Source organism: Euprymna scolopes, chromosome 10 (genome assembly GCF_053919585.1).
Source record: "Euprymna scolopes isolate OS-2025 chromosome 10, ASM5391958v1, whole genome shotgun sequence".
NCBI lineage: Eukaryota > Metazoa > Mollusca > Cephalopoda > Sepiida > Sepiolidae > Euprymna > Euprymna scolopes.
Window position 1 is genome coordinate 36,814,524 of NC_136491.1, and position 21,827 is coordinate 36,836,350.

The following is a 21,827-nucleotide window of genomic DNA, read 5'->3' on the forward strand; positions in this document are numbered from 1 at the left end:
GTTTTTTTTATTCAAAAGTAATGGACTAATGAACTCAACGAGGTTGTTCGATGGTGCTCAATAAAAAGAGCTGATAATACTTGTTTATTGTTTTATAAACATGGTCACATCCTGCTGCTAGAAATAGCCACTTATTTCAATCAAACAACAGATATCATCAGGCAGCGACTTGACTATTCAAAAGTTCTAATGAATAAAGTTATTCATTGAACATTTGAATAGTCAAGTCGCTGCCTGATGATATCTGTTGTTTGATTGAAACAAGTGGCTGTTTGTAGCAGCAGGATGTGACCATGTTTATATAAAAATAAACAAGCAATATATATATATATATATATATATATATATATATATATATATATATATATATATTACTTGACTTCGGCCATATTCGAAACCAAAACTATAACTTATGAACAATTCTTGATAAAATTTTTCCTAAAAAAAGATGATTTAAGTGCCATCAGCTATATTCGAAACCGAAAACAAAACTCATGAAAAATCCTTGGTAAAATTATTTATGATAAGAAATAGACGTAATAGAAGAACATGACAATTAAACGACCCGGATGTAAGCGTGATACACAAAAGATCACCTCCACTATCGTATTAATATATAGATTATCTTTATTTTTATCATTAATATTATCATTATCATAATTATTTTCATTATGATCATTATTATCATTGTTTGTATAATTATAATTATCATGTAATACATGTATTGATTTGATTAAGTAATCGGTTATGAAACGTCAGCATTCCATTTAAAAGTATCCTATTTGGCCTCCGATTACTGAATGAGATGAATGTTTGTTTCTGCATACGTAATCCGTATATGTATATTTAAAAAATACATGAAAAAGAGATGCGCAAGTGTCTCCCAGGAACAACAGTTAAATGCCTCAATATACTGACGAGCTTTGAACTTAAATATGCGGCAGTTTTTAATGGTTTCATTAAAAGCATATTTTTTATCACATGACTATTAAGACTTTTACTTTTGCTTTATTCTTCATTATGTACGTGTTGAGATCGAACATATTTTCAGTCCGTGGATGTCGCTGCTTTTTAAAGCTGCAATGAAGTATATTTCTGGGTGTAGAGCCATGTTATGTTTGCATAAATTATACTGTTTTATTTGAATGTAACTTCATCTATTATTGAGCTATATTATATAAAAATGATAGTATAAAGCTTTCGAAGTTTTCATGTAGATATAAATTTAGTTATATATATATATATATATATTGTGTATATTTATATATATATATATATATTGTGTATGTTTATATATACATATATATTGTGTATATTTATATATATATATTGTGTATATTTATATATATAATGTGTATATATATATTGTGTATATTTATATATATATTGTGTGTATATATATATAGTGTGTATATATATTGTGTATATATATTGTGTATATATATATATTGTATATATATATATATTGTATATATAGTGTGTATATATATTGTGTATATATATATATATTGTGTGTATATATATATGTATATATATTTTGTATATATATAGTGTATATATATATTGTGTATGTATATTGTGTATATATATATTGTGTATATATATCTTGTATATACATACACTGTATATATATATATATTGTATATATATATCGTATATATATTGTATATATATATATATATATATATATATTGTATATATATATATATATATATATATATATATATATATATATATATATGTATATATATATATATATATTAGTCCTCGCGAGAAAGAGCAGGATACAAAATGTTTTAGATACTCATAATAATAATAATAGAAGTACAATAACAAAGACTTTCGCTGGCGATGACTACTATTGAGCGTAATCAATTATACAGGCCTTTTGAAATTTTCATCTCTATTTTTCTCGTTATCTACTGAATATTTTAATGAAACCTATATGAAATATGTTCCTTATTAAATTGTAAAGATTTACTCTTCTGAAAGAAGTTAAACAAAATGTATACCTAAAAAGTTATTTTAAAGTTTTTGTTAAAAAAAAATCAGATTTTCTCAATATTCAGACATGTATGACAAAAGCGGGATTGCAAAACAGAATTGTGATTTGAGAAGAAATAAAAAACTGAAAAAGAGAGAATTTTCAGACCTGTAATAATACAAAGAGGTGGTTTAAAAATGAGTTGTCGTGTGAGAAGAAATACAAACTGAAATAGAGAGTAGGAGAGTTTTTATAAATACATGCAAGCAAAACCACATTCATTTTTAAAATCCAAACTAATAAATTCAATAAAATATAATCTTAAAAAGATACGATACAAATTAGAAAAGCATTTCATCCAAGGCATGAAAATTGTTAAGCAAAATGTTTTTACTATAGGCTTTAAAAATAAAGGTACATGATTCAATTTCAAATTTATTTATCTTCACAGTGCACTTTTATACATTTTACAAAGTAAGGTATTGAATTTTTATACCTTATTTTGTAAAATTTATAAAAGTGCACTTTGAAGATAAATAAATTTCAAATTGAATCTTGCACCTTTATTTTTAAAGCCTATAGTAAAAACATTTTGTTTAACAATTTTCATGTCTTGGATGAAATGCTTTTCATTGCCATTTCTCGCCTTGTGCATAATAGATTGACGCACCAAGCGCCTTAATTGTTTTCTTTTGGTTAAAACTTTCTGTTCTAAATTCTTGACTAAACTAGAACGCATAAACCCATCTAGTCCTTCGATTTATTTGTCTATAAACTTCTCAGTTATATATAATTCGAGACACCACTTGCTAATCTAACCTCTTGTTTAGTCCACGGCTCCTTTTTTCTTTCTTACCTGCTCAACCCCCTTTTTCGATATATAACAAGAAAATTACAATTAACACCTGAATAAAAAAAAAATGCCAGAGGCTCCATCCATGCAACCTAATAAATCAGATAGCAACATATTATTCACAATTATTGCGTTTTCCCCGTTTTGTAACATTCAAGTACTATTGAATTACACCTGTCAGGATTCGTAAGCTGAGGCAGTTTACAGTGTTAATGTATCAATTTTGGAGAAATGCCAACTCGTTTCTACAAGAATATTATATAGAGGAGAATCATTCCCTTTTTATTTTACTTGGTAATTTTTAAGATATCAAGGGATCTCTCCTGTAGTTAACACCTAATTTCATTACAATTTTGATTAATATTCGTGAGCTCTTTTTTACAATAGATCTTGTTTCCTCTATGGTTGAATCTGCATTTCATTACAGCTTGATATTCCATGGATTGTTTCCAGGTACTTCTTAAGATTCTAGGTCAGTTACTCCTATCACAACCTGTATAGTGTCTATCCCTTTCAGAGATCATGCCATCTTTAAATTATTGTTGAGGTCCTGATACTTGGTTATCTTATCTTGTTCAACTCTATTAAGGCCATAGTCAGTTGAGTCAATTACATCAATAAAGAGCGCATGTTTTTCGGGTTTGTTCCATATGAAAATGTCTTGCTTGATGACCCTGTCTTTTATATATCTACCCGCGTGTAAATCTTTATCATAGAAAACGGGCACATGTCCATTTGATGTTATGTTGTTTCCTTTATGTTCGGCGATCTGTCGATCTGCATCTCTCCACAACACTTCCAATAGAGGTAGTTACACACTTTGTTGTGGTGCGCAGTGTAAAGGACATCTGCAAACAGGGTTCGGCATCCGACATTAGGTGGCTTGGACTTGTGCTGTGCGCATGTGTGTATGTCCGGCGGAGGAGAAAAGTGGGTTAGAATTAGGGAAGAAAAAAACGAGATAGGAGAACAAGAAAAAGATAGAGATTCAAATAGAGAGATATAGAGAAATAAGTGTTTTAATAGAAAATATATATAATATATAAAATAATTGCATAAATTAATTACCCTCCTATATTTAAAAATCTAGAGTTTAAGACAACGTGTACTCTGATATGCAAAAAGAAAACTAACAACTAATCTTTTTAGTAATATTCATCGATTTGAACACTTAGAAAGTTATGATTATTAGTCAAGAAATCCATAGTAAAATAAAAAAAAAGAGCGAAATTGGTTACGGGTATAATCAGGTTGTAAGTCTTAGGTGTTCACGTACTTGTCTTTTTTTTTCGATTCCCTTCACGACATGAAATCTGATTCAGAAATCATCTGTTTCGTCTTGAGATCGTGTTGACCGATGCTACAATGAGAGAAATAACCGACACAGTGTGCTGTAAATTGTTTTCTCCTAACGGATGTAAATATCGGCTGAATATTGGAACTTGTGTTACGTGATCTGTTGTGTCATCCATCTACACGGTAGAAGGACTCACTGTGAAGAATGTGTGCGTAATATTTAAACGAAAATTGGTACATCATTGATTGGTATTCGAACATAAATTTTGTAATCTTAGGAATAGAAGTTACCGTCATAACCTCCCCCCTATATGTATTGCTAATTCTTTCTGACTAAAAATATGTTGACCATCGCTTATTTAATTAATTAATTATTCCATGAAAATAAATATTAATTAACTAAAACCGTACATTTTGAATGACTCATCATTTACTAATTTACACGGGTAGTCGAAGAATCTATATGTATATATTTAGAACAGCAGAATGCACTAATATAAGGTTCATTATTCATATTATTATTCATATTATTATTATTATTATTATTCATATTATTATTATTATTGTTGTTGTTGTTGTTATTAGTATTATAGTAGTCTCGACCTTTAGATGTTTTTAGTTGGATTTCTTTGAATTTAGACATTCACGCTGTATTAATACCATCGTCGTTTCCAACGGGCAAGCCTTTTTGCAAAATCGTAAAAGAAATTGTCTTGTCAATCTGGTTAAGCCATTTATGGTGGCCTTTTTTGTCATGTTCCCAAGCTTTTCAATCACAATGGAATTCACCTTGACCGTCATAGAGTTCGAGGTGTTGATATATTTTTATCGTTCCATAACTATTTTAACTTTATGGTTTTTTTTTAATTTCTTTTTTTCTTTTTTTTTTTTTTAAATATTCAAGCTATACCTTAACACTTTTGCTGTTCCCAACAAGCAAGCCTTTTTTGTAAGATTTTAAGAGAAATTGTCTTGTCAATCTTATTATTACTATGTATCTGTGTGTCTATGTACATTTCCCTACGACAATAACTCTGCCAATTTTCCCTCTACAGACTGGAAATTTGATATACAGGTTAATGAGATTTGGGAAAATCGATGTGATCGGTTTTCAGCCAGAAATTTAGCGATTAAGGGGCCAAAGTAAAACGATTTGACCTTGGAGAATTCTACCAAACTCCTTCGACAATTTTTGGTCTACGCACTTGAACATGGATCTCACTTAATAACTTAATTTGAACCCAAAACAATAAATTTTAAAGGGTCATAATAGGGGTCAAAGTTTTTAAAAAAATTACCTCTGCCGTCTCTTCCAAGTTACTCAGACAATTTCTGGTCTAAATATTTGAAATTTTACATAAAGGGTATTCAGAGATAGGGCAGCTTTTTCATCAGTTTGGATCGAAAATTTTTAGTTATTAATATATAAATGTATGTGTGTATGTCTGTTTGCATGTCTGCCTTAAACTTTCAATAGAGGCGACGGATTTTACCAAGATGAGTATCGTTTTAAATTTCGACCTTTCATACGACAAATATCGAAAAATTGGCTAAAAATATTATAATTTTCGCCGTCAACTAGAAACTTTTCTACGGGGGGGGGCACTTTTTTCGACGATATTTTTGAAATTTTCGATTGTCTAGCCTTAATTAAAAAAAAATATCGGTTCCGGTTTGGCGGTGGTCGTAACAGCATACACGTTAGGTTTTACCCCGTTCTTTTCCGCCCTTGCGCTACGCGTTCGAGCCTGTCTTCCTACTGCCACTTTTTTTTTGTTCAACGTACACATTCAAACACCCGGGCAACGCCGGGCTTAAATGATAATCTATCTATAAAAGTGAACGTGTCAGTGTGCCTGTGTACATTTCCCTACGCAATAACTCTGTCAATTTTTAATCTACAGACTCAAAATTTGATATACAGGGTACTGAAATTTGGGAACATCGAAGTGATCGGTTTTCGGCCAAAAAATTGGCGATTAAGGGGTCAAAGTTCAACGATTCGACCTTTGAGAACTCTACCAAACTCCTCCGATAATTTGGAGTCTAAACACTTGAAATTTTAGATATACGCTCCTTGGACATGTATCTAACTTATTAACTGGACTTGAGCCCAAAACAATCAATTTTAAGGGGTCATAATAAGGATCACATTTTAAAAAATTAAACTTATTTTTTTTTTGTTTTGTTTTCTTTTGTTTTGTTTTTTTTGCGAAGCATACTCCTCCAAACACCCGGGCAACTCTGGGCACCCATGCTAGTATATCTATAAAAGTGAACGTATCTGTGTGTCTGTATCTGTGTACATTTTCCTTCGGATTAACTCTGTTAATTTTCAGTCTACAGACTCGAAATTTGATATACAGAGTACTGCGATTTGGGAAAGTCGATGTGATCGGTTTTCAGTCAGAAATTTGGCTGTTACGGGGTCAAAATTGAACGATTTGATCTTTGAGAACTCTACCAAACTCCTCCAACAATTCTCGGGCTAAACACTTGAAATTTTAGATATAGGTTCCTTGGACATGGATATAACTTAATAACTCAATTTGAGCGCAAAACAATAAATTTTAAGGGGTCATAATAGGGGCCAAAGTTTAAAAAAAATGACGTTTTTTTTTTTTTTTTTTGCTCAGCATACACCTCCAAACACCCGGGCAACGCCGGGCACCCATGCGTGTTGTTATTATTATTATTATTATTATTATTATTATTATTATTATTATTATTATTATTATTATTCGAGTTCTTCTGACTACTGTTTTTATATTTTCTTTACAAAGGGATCACAACTTATCAAGGCTCTGAGGCCACTCGATGATAACGGTTAATGAGTATATGGTAGTCAATAGAACAATATACTAGTAACAGCGTAACAGTTAGTAGTGGAAATTTGGTCAATGGGATTACTAAAGGGGAGGCTCCTCAAGAATCTGTTTACGTTGAACTTGAAGACGACCTATTATAGTCAGTTGGAAATCAGGAAAACGGAAAAGAGTTCCACGGGTGTGCAGTTCCAAGAAACAAACTTTGGGCACATATAAAGAGTGGAGGAAATTATTGATAATGGTTTCAGATAGCCGAGTGTTTTTGGTGAAATTCTGACAAGGTGGGAGTATAGAAAGACATTTATTTTGAGTTTTTTTTTTCAAGCCGTTGTGTTCGATGTAACCTAAGGCAATTTTTAGCTGTATCTTTTCGAACTCGAGAATCTTTCTGTCGAACTCGGGAATCGTCACGGAATTTGAAATGCAACTTTAATTTAAAGCCAAAGTGTTACCATACTTTTGTTTCGCCAACCGCGAATAATTCGAACTTGTATATTGAGTGTCGCTCTCACTGAGTATTGGACCCTCAACCTCTAGAAGAGTGTAACTTAAAAACGGAATTGTATTAAGCACATTATCCACTGTATCGAGATACATCTGAAAAAGGTCGAGGATTCCATCAACCAACATGTGGTAAAAAAAAAGCAATCAAGATGATTACAATAGTCCGAAGATTAAAAAGTATACAAATAATCAAGCCTCGGCTCAGAAAATCACAAACATCAATAGCGTTATATTATAGTGTTCTTGAAGCCCTATCATACGTTTAAAATTATGCAACATTTTATTATGTAAAAAGAAGTTAGATTAAAGAGTGTTTTTAATTATCTTCGGGATGACATTTCTGCAGTTAAGATACGAACATGGCATTCTGTGCCACAGCGGCTACAATTACCAACGAACTGTCGACACTGCCATATATTTACATAAGCATGCACATGAACACATAAATAACTTCTTTTTTTAAAACTTACTGATTATTGGAATTTTATTGGTTATCATGAATGTATTCTGACTTGAATAGACTGAAGACGCTTGGAATAGTCGATTTATTGGAAGTAAAATGAAATCTGTCCAAGTTCACTGCGGGTTGAGACAAGGTGCACTAATTTCGTAGACTCATAATAACTTGATTTTAATAACTTAATCTTATAACGTTCCTTGGGACTTTGAAGCATTTTATTGGATTGGATATTTTCAGGAGGGATCCGTTTAGGTAATTACAAACATTCATTGTTTTATGCGTTTGTTAAACTACATTTTTAAATAGTATTTCTATAGTGATGGTTACTATGCTGATAATATTGATGATGAGGTTGAGAATGTAAATGATGCTGTAAAGAGGAAATTGTAAAAAGAATCAAGGATACGGATACAATTGTTTAGAATTGGTTGAAACATCTAATAGTGTTCGTATTTAAGTCATAGCAATAAATTAATGGCGCGGAATACATTGTTTTAAAAACCAGAGTTGATATATGTAATGCATTTGATACTTCAGATTTTTATAATATCTATATTTGTGAATTTTATAATGAAATATAGGTGCATATATATATATATATATATATACATATATATATATATATATATATATATATATATATATATATATATATATATATATATATATAACAGCAACTTTGAGTCTCTCTCCTCCATCAAGACCAGTGGTTTCGGGGAAATATTCGGTAATTTTTTTATCAATATGCAATACTATAAAAGCAAATAACTATGATTTTATGGCTGAAAAATGTGCCAAACATAAGCTTTATATGAGGATGATCCCCCTTAATGTGCAACCACAAGGGCAAATGTCACATAGCCTACTACATAAGTCAGGTCATTTACTTTCCAACGGGCTTACATTTGTTAATTTATGATCAATAGCTCCTGGGATTTGAATTTTATAAAAGTAGCAAAAAAGGTGGATCTTTCTTCACTCTCTCCCTTTTCTCTCTTCTTAACTCTCTCTCTCTCTTTCTTCCTTTCTATCTCTCTCTCTTGTATATATATATATATATATATATATGTATATATATATATATATATATATATATATATATATATATATATATATACTGTGGCTAGAATTTTATGACCATTGGTAAAAAGAACCTATATTTTCAAACCAATAAAATATGCCTAAATTTGCCTACTTTTGTATAAATAGTGTCCTGCAGGCCAGCTTCAGTTTTGCTGCGTTAAGATGACTTTTGCTTTTTTTGCTTGGTTTTTACTCCAGTGAGCTTGCCAGGCCACTTACAATCATGAGCAAAAAAATGGACTAAGAGTCAAAGAAGGAAGAAATCGATTTTTCAATATTTGTCCATGAATTTTTGTTAATTTTAACTGAAAATTTCTATTTTGATGCTCATTATTATTATAGCATATAATAATAAGTAGAAAAAATTATAATAACAATGGTAGGACCGCATCTTGGCGAGGATATAAAAAACCGAATTGCAGGATAAAAGCAGTCCAAAAGCAGATTTTGGATATTTTAAGAAAAGAAAAAGTGAAAACATATCTTTCTGTAGTGAAGCGAATTGGTTAAATGTTCGAAGTCGAACGCGTGGTAAAACGGAAATCTAGATCTGGTCTCCCTAGAGCATTCACTTTCAAGGACGATCACATGCTTAAATTAACTGTTTTAAAGGATTTAAAGAAAACTTATGTTGACCATAGCAAAGAATTAAAAACAGGGGCTGGAAATTCTCTTTTTAGATACACAATATCTAGGCGAATTAACGAAATAGGATTTTCTTTCTAAAAGGTGTGCAAAGAATTATTTTTATCTAAGAAGAACATCAACCATAGAAAGAGATTTTTCTCGTATTATGACAAAAAAGATACAGACTGGTTCAGGAATCTTTTCTGGTCAGATGAATCAAGATTTTGCCTTGTTATTGATGCTCACGAATGGTGCAATCGAAGAACTGGAGAAAAATGTTCTCCAAGTTGCATAAAAACGACGGTTAAATACGGGAATTGAGAGATAATGGTATGGGGAACTTTTACTACGGCAGGAGTTGGGGAACTTAATAGATGTGGGAAGTCAATCAATGCAAACCAATGCATTCGAATATTAGAAACATGACTGTTACAAAGTATCCAGAAGCTAGGAATATCTCAGAATATTATTTTTCAACACGATAATGCGCCTGCACACACTGCTAAAGTCACCAAAATGAGTTTTTTTTTTTATGATCATTCAGTTAATGCGAGATTTTGGCCAGGTTAAAGCCCCGATTTAAACCCAATCGAGAATATTTGGTTCATTATATCTCGTGCATTGACTGTAGAACATTTCCGAATTATGGAAAACTGTGGGAAGCTGTGCAAAGAGAATGGAATAGTATCTCCTCTTTAAAGTGTCCCACTTTAGTTGAGAGCATGTCTAAACGGGTTGATCTTTTATAGACATCAAAAGGGACTGCGATCCTATCCTAAGCATTTATTAAAATAAATGTCTTTTTTCTGTTTTATTAGTCTTGTTTGAGATTTTTTGTGCAATTGTTCTTTGTTCAATATAGCCTTTAGTGCAATAAATAGTATAACATTTTTGCATCCCTTTTTTGCTCGCGAGTGTATATATATATATATATATATATATATATATATATATATATATATATATATATATATATATACGTTTTATTTTTTATTCCCGTTTTTTTTTTCTATTCAGTTACATGTTTGTTTCAGCTACGCGACCGTTTTTGGCTGTTATGTAGCCTCCTCAGACTTTACAGAAAAGTTCGTTTATGGTGAAATGAACTTTTCTGTAAAGTCTGAGGAGGCTACATAACGGCAAAAAAAAAACGGTCGCGTAGCTGAAACAAAAATGTATCTGAACAGAAAAAAACGGCAATAAAAAATAAAACGCATATTTGCTCTACAATAGTATTGAGCAATTTCTTCAGGTTTTTATTAATTACCATTTCTACTAAACTATATATATATATATATATATATATGTATATATATGAATACTAACTCAGCTCTTTCAAAATATACACATATATTAAAAACGGGTAGGCATCTAAGACACATCATATCTATAATAGAACAGCGCCAGTAATGATAAAGCGCTGTTTACTTCTATTCTACGTCTGCCACGCCAGAATTTATCAAAGAGTCACCTGTTCCATGTTTAAACATTCAACCACAAATAGATTGCAGTGGGTTATATTGAAATCTTAAACTCGCTTCGAACTTGTGCAAATAATTTTCATTTTGAATGCGTTAATATTTTATTTTGCGTATTGTCTTCTCTTTGTACTGGTCTTTCCTTTTCCAATATAATGTGTCTACTCTTTTATCCCTATTTCTCTTACGTTTAGTTAGTTTTTTATATGTCAAGCCTGCTCTCCTATGTATAGTTGATCTATCTTATACCTGAATTTTGTGTCTTGTGTAGGGGTGATCTCCTCTTCCTTATAACTTTTTTTCTATTGCGGACAGATTGACACCTGTGTGCTTTAACTTTATCATGAAAACTGCACAGAATTCTTGGAATTTACATCGTATAAGCGTGTAGCAGACGTTCTTTTTTTCCCGAGCCCCAACTGACTTTAAACCGATGACACAATATGCCAGATGCCTTCAATAATTTTCCAGACATTTTGTGGCATTTAAAAGTATTGGGAAATCTCGAAAATTCCATATATTATTGATATACATATGATGTAATTACTGCCACATTGTTTATGATATCAGGTTTAAATGAACAGGTACAGCAGGAATCGGAATACGCCCTACGAAAGTAATCTCATACTATCTCATTGATTACTGTACAGGCAATAACCCTTATATCTGAGTGACCTGCGGGCCTTGATAAGTGGTGACCTCTGTGTAAAAAAAAATGAAAGCACCAAGTTATGTACAGTCACGAAACAGTTGTATGAATATGAAAATATACAACTTGCTGCCCTTATTTTCATTTTTTTGTTGTCCTGATTTTATAAAAATATCACGTGCATATACATATACATATATATTTATTATATATATACATATACATATATATATATATATTCATATATATATATATATATATATATATATATATTTGGAAGATGATACAAAAATTTCAATCAGACTATAACGCACTATTGTAAGCTCAAAATCGTGTTTTTTCTTTCTCATCGAAGGCTGGCAGGATAAATGAATCACTAGACTCCAGAACACAATATGTTATAAGATAATTCACAAAGTGAGATGACTACAAATATAAAGTTGCAGTCTCATAAATAGCAAATATTAAAAAAAACAGTTATTTATACACCCATACTAATTTTTGTATTCGCAAGTATTTAACACGCTTTTCGCTTTTTTTTAAAGAAAATTATACTCAGATACGGTAGCTGAACTTTTAGATTTGTATTAGTCGAGAATGTACTTATGGGATATAGACTAAAGTTATCCGAGCTAGATATTATCAATTTAATATTAACTTCCTAACTTAAAAAATGAGTGACGCAAACGGACAGATATCGAAGGAGGATTCACCTTAGATTATAGGTTTTCTACATTATTGGCGGTGTCTTGTCTGCACATCTTCCCGCACTGTTCTTTTCTGTGTGTTTACGGTTTTTGACGTCTTTCTCCTGCCTCAACTTTACTTAAACCATATTTCATTCAACCCTGGGAATAATCTAATTTTAAAGAATTTGCGTATTATAGTCTCACTGTGATCCTATGCCTAATTCACATTAACTAACTTAATCGCCATTGACATAGCATCTTTATTACGTAACATGGTCAGGGAACGGATAAAAAGTACTAGAAAAGTGCAAATTACGTCATAGTAAAACAAATGCCCCTCTTTTTAATAATAATTTTCTTAAATTACCGATCGTTCATTAGCTGAATACTTAATATGACTTACAAAAAGATATAATGTAATCGATTTTACCGTTCCAACTGTGTTCCCACATGACATTGAGCGATTATATATGTTAAAATATAAACCAGTCATATAAAATTGTCAATCCATAATGCAATAACACAGCCTTGGTATAAATAAACCACTGATTGCTCAATTGACATGGTGCTTAGCGGATTTATTTGTGTCTGACTTTAAGAGAGAAAATTCCCAGAATAAGTCTGATTTTAATTAGCCGCTGACCAGCAACAAATATCGGCAAAGAGAACTGCGCGTCAGCTATTGAGTGACGATCAGAAATAGCGACAAATACGGAGTAAGTTTTATTTAGAACCTAGCTGGGCTACCTGGCGTAGCAAGGGCATTTAAAACAAAATATATGAGGTTAAAAAAAAGTGCGTGCAACATTTCATATTAAAACCTCTATCATATTAACTATCCCAATCAGTCTCTATATTGTTCTCTCTTCATCCTTTTTTTCATTTCCTAACACCCACCAGTCCTGTTAGGTTCTCTCAACTTTTATGTTAATATTATGAGAATAATAATGCGACTCTTTCCCCTTTTAATCATGCAATACATATATGGAAATATCAGAAAAAAATCCTTCTTGAAGAAACCCAGCGAATTTGACCAGCAGAAATAAACATTATTTCTTTTCATTTTAGATATTAATTATTCCGGCCAACATTGATCAACAATATAGAAACATTATGTTTTTTTGTTTTGTAGTTTTTAATTTTGACTGGATATACACCTGCCCACAGACTGCTGATATTTATATATTATATGTTGTAATTAACAACACATATTTCATAAAATTAAGAATCTAACTGGGAATATAGCCTGATAACATGTATGAAAAATAGGAGAAAAACTCTCCTTGGTCATTGAGGCATCCACATAAATATACAGCACGTTATTAAAAACTATCAATAGAAACCACACTATAACTAAGGTTGCATTAGGCCAAAATTAATGTTTTATTTCCACTCATCTTTGTCAATAACGGTGTAGTTAAATTATATTACACAATTCATTTCATGAAAGAGGCACTGCATAAAGTTAATCGGACGCCGTGTCGGGGTTTCATAGTAAAATGTTAACCTGAAATAATAAATTTTACTCCAAATTTTATACAACGTCTTTTTTCGGTGTGGACACTTTTGTTGATAGTACACATATGAAAAGCTGGTCCTCCTCAAAGTGATCTCCTTCGGCTGCAATGCATTTATTCCAACAAATTCCGGAAGGCCCCAATCGGACTTCTACTCTGTGAGTGTGTTAATGACCCTCGCCACAGCCCATATCATATTCCTAATTGTCTCATTACAATAGCCTAAAAAGTTTTCCTTGAACTTAGGGAATAATTAAAAGTTCAAGGGAGACAGGGTCCTACTATATGGAGGGTGTATTGATGTCCATTTTGGTAAAATATTGTGTGACATAGATGAAGCAGCATTGCGAAAAACTTCGCTCAAATCTTCCGTATCTTCAGTTCCTCGCGAATAATTCTGTTGTACAGTTCCCATATTGACATCACATTGTAAACTAATTGTTCCTATAAACACACAACTGTCCTTTTATCCATGATTTTTCTTGTTTGGACAATCAACTCTGGTTTTCTGATTAGTTGATCTTCACAAACCTCTCATTACCACTCAGGGACTCCCTGCTTTTCTTGAATCTTCTGTGCCACACAAAACCTCATGCTGGATTCATGCAGGATGGTCCAAATGCAGTTTGAAACATTCCATACGTTTCTGAGGTATTTTTATAAGTTTATAATTTAATTTAAATGCATATCTTTCGTCTGAAATGTGCCTACATCCAGATTAAACTTTTGAAATTCACCACCTGTGAAAAAGCGGTTTTTGTAAGGTGTATTACAATTATTGATGTAGTTGTTCCTTTGAACCTTAAATCATAAAAATATGTCATTCATCTCATATATAGCAATAACATATAACAATAACATACTGGATTTTCGACAATTTAAATTCCTTTATAAAACAGGCTAGAATCATATTGAAAGCATTTCGAAAGTTTTAAAAATGTTTTCAAATTGATTTATCCAAAACAATATTACATACGACCACAAGAATCACTTAGGCACATTTGCATCTACACAACTTTAAAAGCGACTTAAAATATTCCTGTTCTTTGAACGTTTCTTCTCATCTGTTCTTGGTACGTTTCTTGTATTCATCTTTACTTAGAACGTTTTTCGATTTCATCTGTTCTTGGAATATTTCTTATACATTAAATCCACGTGCTCCCGGAATGTGTTCAACAAACAACGTTTAAAGCACACAGCTATATATCACTGAAACGCTTTTTTTGGGAAACTGATGAACTACATGAATTTAATTTAAACTCAGTATCGTAATATTCTAACATGTATGAGTCAATGTTGCTTGAAGCATTGAAAAAATTGTTTAAGAATTGACTAAGCAGAATTGTCACTGGACCCTATAAAACTGATTATATTTCAGAGTAAAATCTTAAAGATAAAGCAATATCAACTTGACTAAAATAACAGCCATAGATCTGGAATTTTACATATGAAACATATCTTGAAAAAAAATTGGGAATTTGTCTTTAGAATTAGCTCTGCAACAAAATATAATGATTTTGTGTTGGATGATGAATCATGTTAATATTTTCAGAACTATACAACTTATAAAACATCGCTACATAGGATGCAAATAAACAAAAACATCATAAAATATAATATAAGAAACATAATAAAGAAATAACTACATATTCCTAATATTGGCTGAGACATTCAATTTCAACAATATATATATATATATATATATATATATATATATATATATATAGTAGTGTCCACAACTTACTGACAAAATTTTAAAACCTAATATTTTTTAGAAATAACCACTGTGAAAAGCTGAAACTTTGACAACTGATAATCGTTATCATCCATAATAACATACTAAAATTTGAATCATTTGCAAAGGAAAGAAAAAGAATTATAACAATTATTCTTTTTACAAAATAGGAACGTCCAAAACTAAAGGACAAAAGTTTAAAAAAAAACAATGTAAACAGCCAAAAAACAATAAAAATACATGTACAATTAATATTTAGTAATTTAGCCCTTGCTATCAATGACAGCTGCCCGTCTTCGACTACAAGAACGAATAAGTTCTTGACAATCCTCGATACTAATTTTAAGCCATTCTTCTTGAAGCTTCACCCACAAATCCATATGTAAATGTTAAAGTGTAATATAAGCAAGCATCTTACCTCTCAACTCCCTACATAGTATCTCTACAAATTATGTCCATTAGATTAAAGTAGAACGGTGCGTAGTTTGAAGTGAAAATACAGATATATAAAAAAATAAAGCATATTTGTGTGGGTGGGTGTGTGTGTTCTTTTCTTTTTGCGCATAAGCATGTCATTAGTTATATTGTTGTATGGTGCCTAAACGTGGACCTTGTATCACAACCATATGGATCAGCTTGATTCCTTCCATATGAGATGTCTGCGTTCTGTTTGGAATGTTGGATGGCAGGATTGTGTTCAAAATAGTTAATTACTGGAGAGATGTAAAATCAATGATATTGAATTATTTTTTATCAAAATCCTAATGCGGTGGTCGCGTTATTCTGTTGAGAATGCATGACTAAAGAGTTCCTATTCAACTATTTCATAGGAAACTGACAAATCCTTGCCGTCCAATAGGGTGTCCCCTGCTTCGTTACAAAGATAAACAAAAAGGCAACCTGAAACGTTGTGGAAGATGCAGCAGGGGAACGCAGAGAATGGAGAAAGATGTGTTTTCTAGAGACCAGAGAATTTGAACATAACCGCCTTCCTCACAGGGACGCCCTTCGTGCAAATATAGAGGCAAAACACCTGAAAAATCCACCAAAAAATTAATATGTATGCAACTGTGGTTTCAAAGCATGTAGCAAAGCAGACTTATCTGTTCACTCGAGAAGGCATCTTTGATCGACAAATATATGCAAGTTCAACATCAATTATGCATGTGGTGTCACAGAGTATAGGAGCCGCTGAAGAGTGCATACTGAACACTCATTCATAGTCTTCGATGAGATAATCGATCATATATATGATGATGGTGATATATATATATATGATGGTGATATATATATATATATATATATATATATGCTCAGGTGCATGCTATCATAAAAAACCTTGACACCTCAAAAGCATGTGGACCCGATCTTATCCCAGCTGTGCTATTAAAAAAGTGCTCAGCCGAAGTAGCTCCAGTTCTCTCCAAACTCTACAACAAATGTCTTAATGAAGCTTGCTTCCCGGGCTGTTGGAAAACTGCTTCTGTTGTACCAGTATTCAAGAATTCTGGCGAAAGGACAGACCCATCAAATTATCGCCCCATTAGCCTCCTCCCACTTTTTGCCAAAATATTTGAGACCATAATTAACCATTCTCTAGTCCATCATCTTACAGATGCTAAACTACTGACTGACAAACAATATGGATTTAGACAAGCCCGTTCCACAGCAGACATCCTCACTGTGATCTCTGAACGTATATACCATTCACTGGACAAAGCGGAGGAAGGCAGAGCGGTAGCTCTAGATATATCTAAGGCTTTTGACAGGGTATGGCATGAGGGTCTCCTCAGTAAAATCAGATCATACGGTATCACTGGTAGAATACTTAACATAATTAAATCCTTCTTAGATAAGAGAAAAATCCAGGTAGTCCTCGACGGTCGCACATCTAAACAATATGATATAAATGCGGGAGTGCCCCAGGGTTCTATCCTTGGACCTCTATTGTTCCTGATATTCATAAATGACCTCCCCGACAACATTGCCTCTGAGATGGGTATATATGCTGATGACGCTACACTCTATGGCAGACACGACAGGAAGACGAATGAACACATTTCTAAAGAAATGGCAGAAACACTAGAGGAAGACCTCCAATCTGTAGTGGAATGGGGACAAAAGTGGTTGGTCGCGTTCAATGCTGCCAAGACTAAACTAGTTTCATTCAATAATTACAAGAAACCCTCTCTACCACCCATAGCAATGGCCAACGACTCTTTATCTGAGAGTCCATCTTTCAAACTCCTTGGCCTAACGTTCACAGGAAACATGAGTTGGAACAATTACATTGAAGGCATTGCCAGGGCCGCTGCAAGAAAGGTAGGCTCTCTCTACCGTGCTAGAAAACTACTAACACCCGAAAGTATCCTGTACCTCTATAAGGCCACCATTCGCCCATGTATGGAGTATTGCTGCCACATCTGGGCTGGTGCATCTGCTACTAGTCTCTCGCTCCTTGACAAGGTTCAAAAGAGAGTCGCAAACCTGATAGGCCCTGAACTGGCATCTAAGCTTCAGCCTCTGTCCCATCGACGAAATGTTGCATCCCTCTGCCTTTTCTACAAGTATTTTAGTGGTGAATGCTCTGCCGAACTGCAATCACTTGTGCCCCCACGACGCGAGCACCCTCGACAAACCCGACAGGCTACTAGATCCCACCCCCACTGTAGAGATCCCTAGATGTAAAAGATCTTTTTACTCCAATAGTTTCTTCCCCAGAACCGCAAGACTCTGGAATTCCATCCCAGGTCCCTGCTTCCCCAACAGTACTGACGTGCAGAAGTTCAAGTGTAACGTGAACCGACACCTTGCTGCCCAAATCCCTACATAGTACCCCAGTAGTTGTTTCCCCTGATAGTAGCCCCCTACACCAAAGTGGCAATTTGCCTTGTTTGGGGTGAAAATGCAATAAAATATATATATATATATATATATATATATATATATATATATATATATTGAATTAAATTGTGTAAATTTACATGTTGTCAAAGGATACAAAAGATTTAAAACAATATCTTTAATCCATGGTTTTTCAACGTATATCGGAGGAAATATTTCTGCAAAATAAATACAAGCAATTATAGAGTAAAATTAAATCTCTAATGATTGTATAAAAATACATTCCATGGTTAAATGACTAGAAATACAGAGAGAGAGAGAGAAAGAAAGAGAGAGAGAGAGAGAGTTGTAAAATCCAAAGCAATGAATACTGATATATTTCACACTGATTTGTGTTTTTTTTTTGGTTAATGTACATTCTATGCTGAAAGTTGAGATCTTTGATGAGATAGTTATGCGTAATGTCCAAATCTATTTAATATATTTAACGTAAATTGACTAAAAGTCAGAGAAATAAGGAAGCAAACTGAGCTGCTATTATCGCAAAGATGTTTTTTTTAACGTTTGGTTATCATAAATAAATCATAAATAATGAGTCGACGTTCATAAAATAAACCAAAAAAAAGTAAGAAAAAAACCCCTTCCAAATAGTGTTCACTAACATGACAATATTTATGATTTAAAAGTACATGCATAACACTTTGTCTATAAATATATGGAATAAACCGTATATACAACATAAAAATAGACACATTATATGTTAACATGGCGAATAACGTAAACGAGGAAACTTTTTAAAAGTAGATCTTTCACATTTTGATAAACGGCACCTCCTATTGACTTGTATTCCAAAGTTAAACACAAGGTCGTTTTTGTTAATATAAAAAAGGGTGGCCAATATTCATGTGAAAACAAAAAAGAATGATAATGATGATGACGATGATGATGATGATGGTCATGATGATAATTATGTGACGACGGTGACAGTAATGGTGATGATTGTAATAATGATGATGGTGGTGATAATGGTGATCGTGATTATGCTGATGATGTCGTTGCTGCTGCTGATGATGATGATGACGGTCTGAGATAAATATCGACAAAGAAATATTGTAAAATAACAAAAAAGGTGTATCTCACTAAAAGCAGCAAACAAATAAAACAGAAAGTGTAAGCTGATAAGCAGTAATTCGATAAAATACTGAAAAGACACAATGCCAGTAACCGTGCTGGTCTTAATTAATCGCATCCGTCGTATTAATTGTTATGACCTCGTGCAGCTAATGGCCTTTTAGTATGCATCACGACTCAACCAGGAATACAATATCGACCATGGTGGCCAATATTCATTCTGGAAACGTCAATTGATGATAACGATGACGGTGATGAAAATGATGATGACGACGATGATATTTTTTTTTACGTTAGTAATGGAAATTTGGTAAATTTGATTACTAAAGGAGGACGGTTCATCAAGAATTTGTTTACGTTGGACTTTAAGACAACCATACGGTAATCAACTGAAAAGCAGGGAAACGGAATAAAGTTTCACAAGTGTGCAGTTATAAGAAAGAAGTTTTTATCATAATGGCTATTTTGGCGATGATGGTGATAACTATAACGATGCCAATGACAACCACAGAAACGACGACTTTAACGTGACGGCGACAATGATGACGATGGTGATGATGGCGATGATTGTGATTGTGGTGGTGGGGATGATGATGATGATGATGATGATGAGGATCATCATCATCATCATCATCATCATCATCATCATAATCTGAGATAAATATCGACAAAGTAATCTCGCAAAATAACCATAAAACAACAACACGTAAATTTCACGAAGAAATAAATAAATAAACTAGCAAGAGAAAGCAGTTGAATCGTAATTCGACAAAAATAATTTAATTTAAAATATTCGATGTTTCTATGTTTATATATGCGTATATACGTTATTTTTTTTCTTCTTTCTTTTGCCAGACAACACACTCTCCATTGTGCTTGGGGCTCTTGGCGGCACATTCATCTTGGCTAATGTTATTGGAATCATCCTGTATAAGTAAGAGAACCCTTTGTATTACGTTTTGTTTGTTACTCCAGTCGTATTCAACGGTTTTATTTATTCTTGTTTTTTTGTTGTTATCGAAGACTTCTGCGCGCCATATTTGTTATTTCGGTTTTTACTTTCTACATTTTAACCAGTTTTTTCCTACTTCGAAATCTTCTCGAACACAAACAACTTGTACTGTTTCGAAAAGAAAACATTACTTATAATGTTCTACTGTGTGTTTCCAATAAAAAGGTCGTTAATGTTTTTGTTTAATCATAATTTCAATCTATTTAATGTCCTGGTGGACTTTGTATTATCTATAACGTAGTACTTTTAACGTATGTACGTACGTGTGTCAAAGTTTTCAGATTATAAATTATTCGGGCGGAAGATCCTATTAATTAAGGAGAAGAAGAGAAGGTGATAACGCACGAGAAACATTGAATTCTTAGTATATAGATACCCTAATATAATGTTCGACGTTTTTTAGGAGTTTTGTAGATAGGCATAACCGTTTATCAAGGTTCAGAGACCACTCGAGGATAAGTGTTAAAGAGTGCACAGTAATCAATTGGACAATATGGTAATCGCTAGTAATGGATATTCAGAAAATTTGTTAACTTAAGTGGAGCGGCTCATCAAGAACTTGTTTACGTTGGACTTGAAGACAAACATATTGTAGTCCGCTGGAAAGCAGGAAAACGGAAGACAATTCCATAGGCGTACAGTTCGAAGAAAGAAGCTTTGTTCATGGAATCTACGTTTAGGTTTAGGCAGAGATAAAGAGTGGGGGGGGATTATTGATAGTGGTTGCAGAGACGAGTGTTTCTTGTGAATGTTTGGCGTGTATGTTATCACTTTCTATCTTTTTTCTCAATAAATAGGATTCCCCAATTCCTGAAGACGAAATGTAAAACAAGGAGATTAAAATAAGAAAGATGTGGCTTTTGGGCCGTACATTAAGTTAAAGTATACCTTCTTGGTCTGTTGGCTAAAGTCCAAGGGTAGTACCTGCTTCGTTTAAAGATAGTATAAATATATCGTGGGGTTTCTGTTCGTACAATGGAAATATATCAAAGAATTCAATAAGGATATTGGAGATAAACCGTAATGAGATATATTTTGAAACGACATCGACTAGATTACTTAGATAAATACTTTTACATTTTTGACAGAATGGCTATAATAACAGGGCACGGTATTCATTCACGTTGAATGTTCACA

The 21,827-nt window shown here is 32.7% G+C and overlaps 1 protein-coding gene across 2 annotated transcripts in view; it reads left to right on the forward strand.

The window, feature by feature from the left end:
- The window catches only part of LOC145285923 (guanylate cyclase 32E-like), a 1,316,276-nt gene that overhangs the window by 958,577 nt on the left and 335,872 nt on the right, over positions 1-21,827 (forward strand). For both annotated transcript variants that reach the window (XM_080134424.1, XM_080134425.1), the window contains exon 8: positions 20,534-20,612. In XM_080134424.1, coding sequence (XP_079990550.1) covers positions 20,534-20,612 — 79 coding nt within the window. The remainder of the gene's footprint in view (positions 1-20,533; positions 20,613-21,827) is intronic.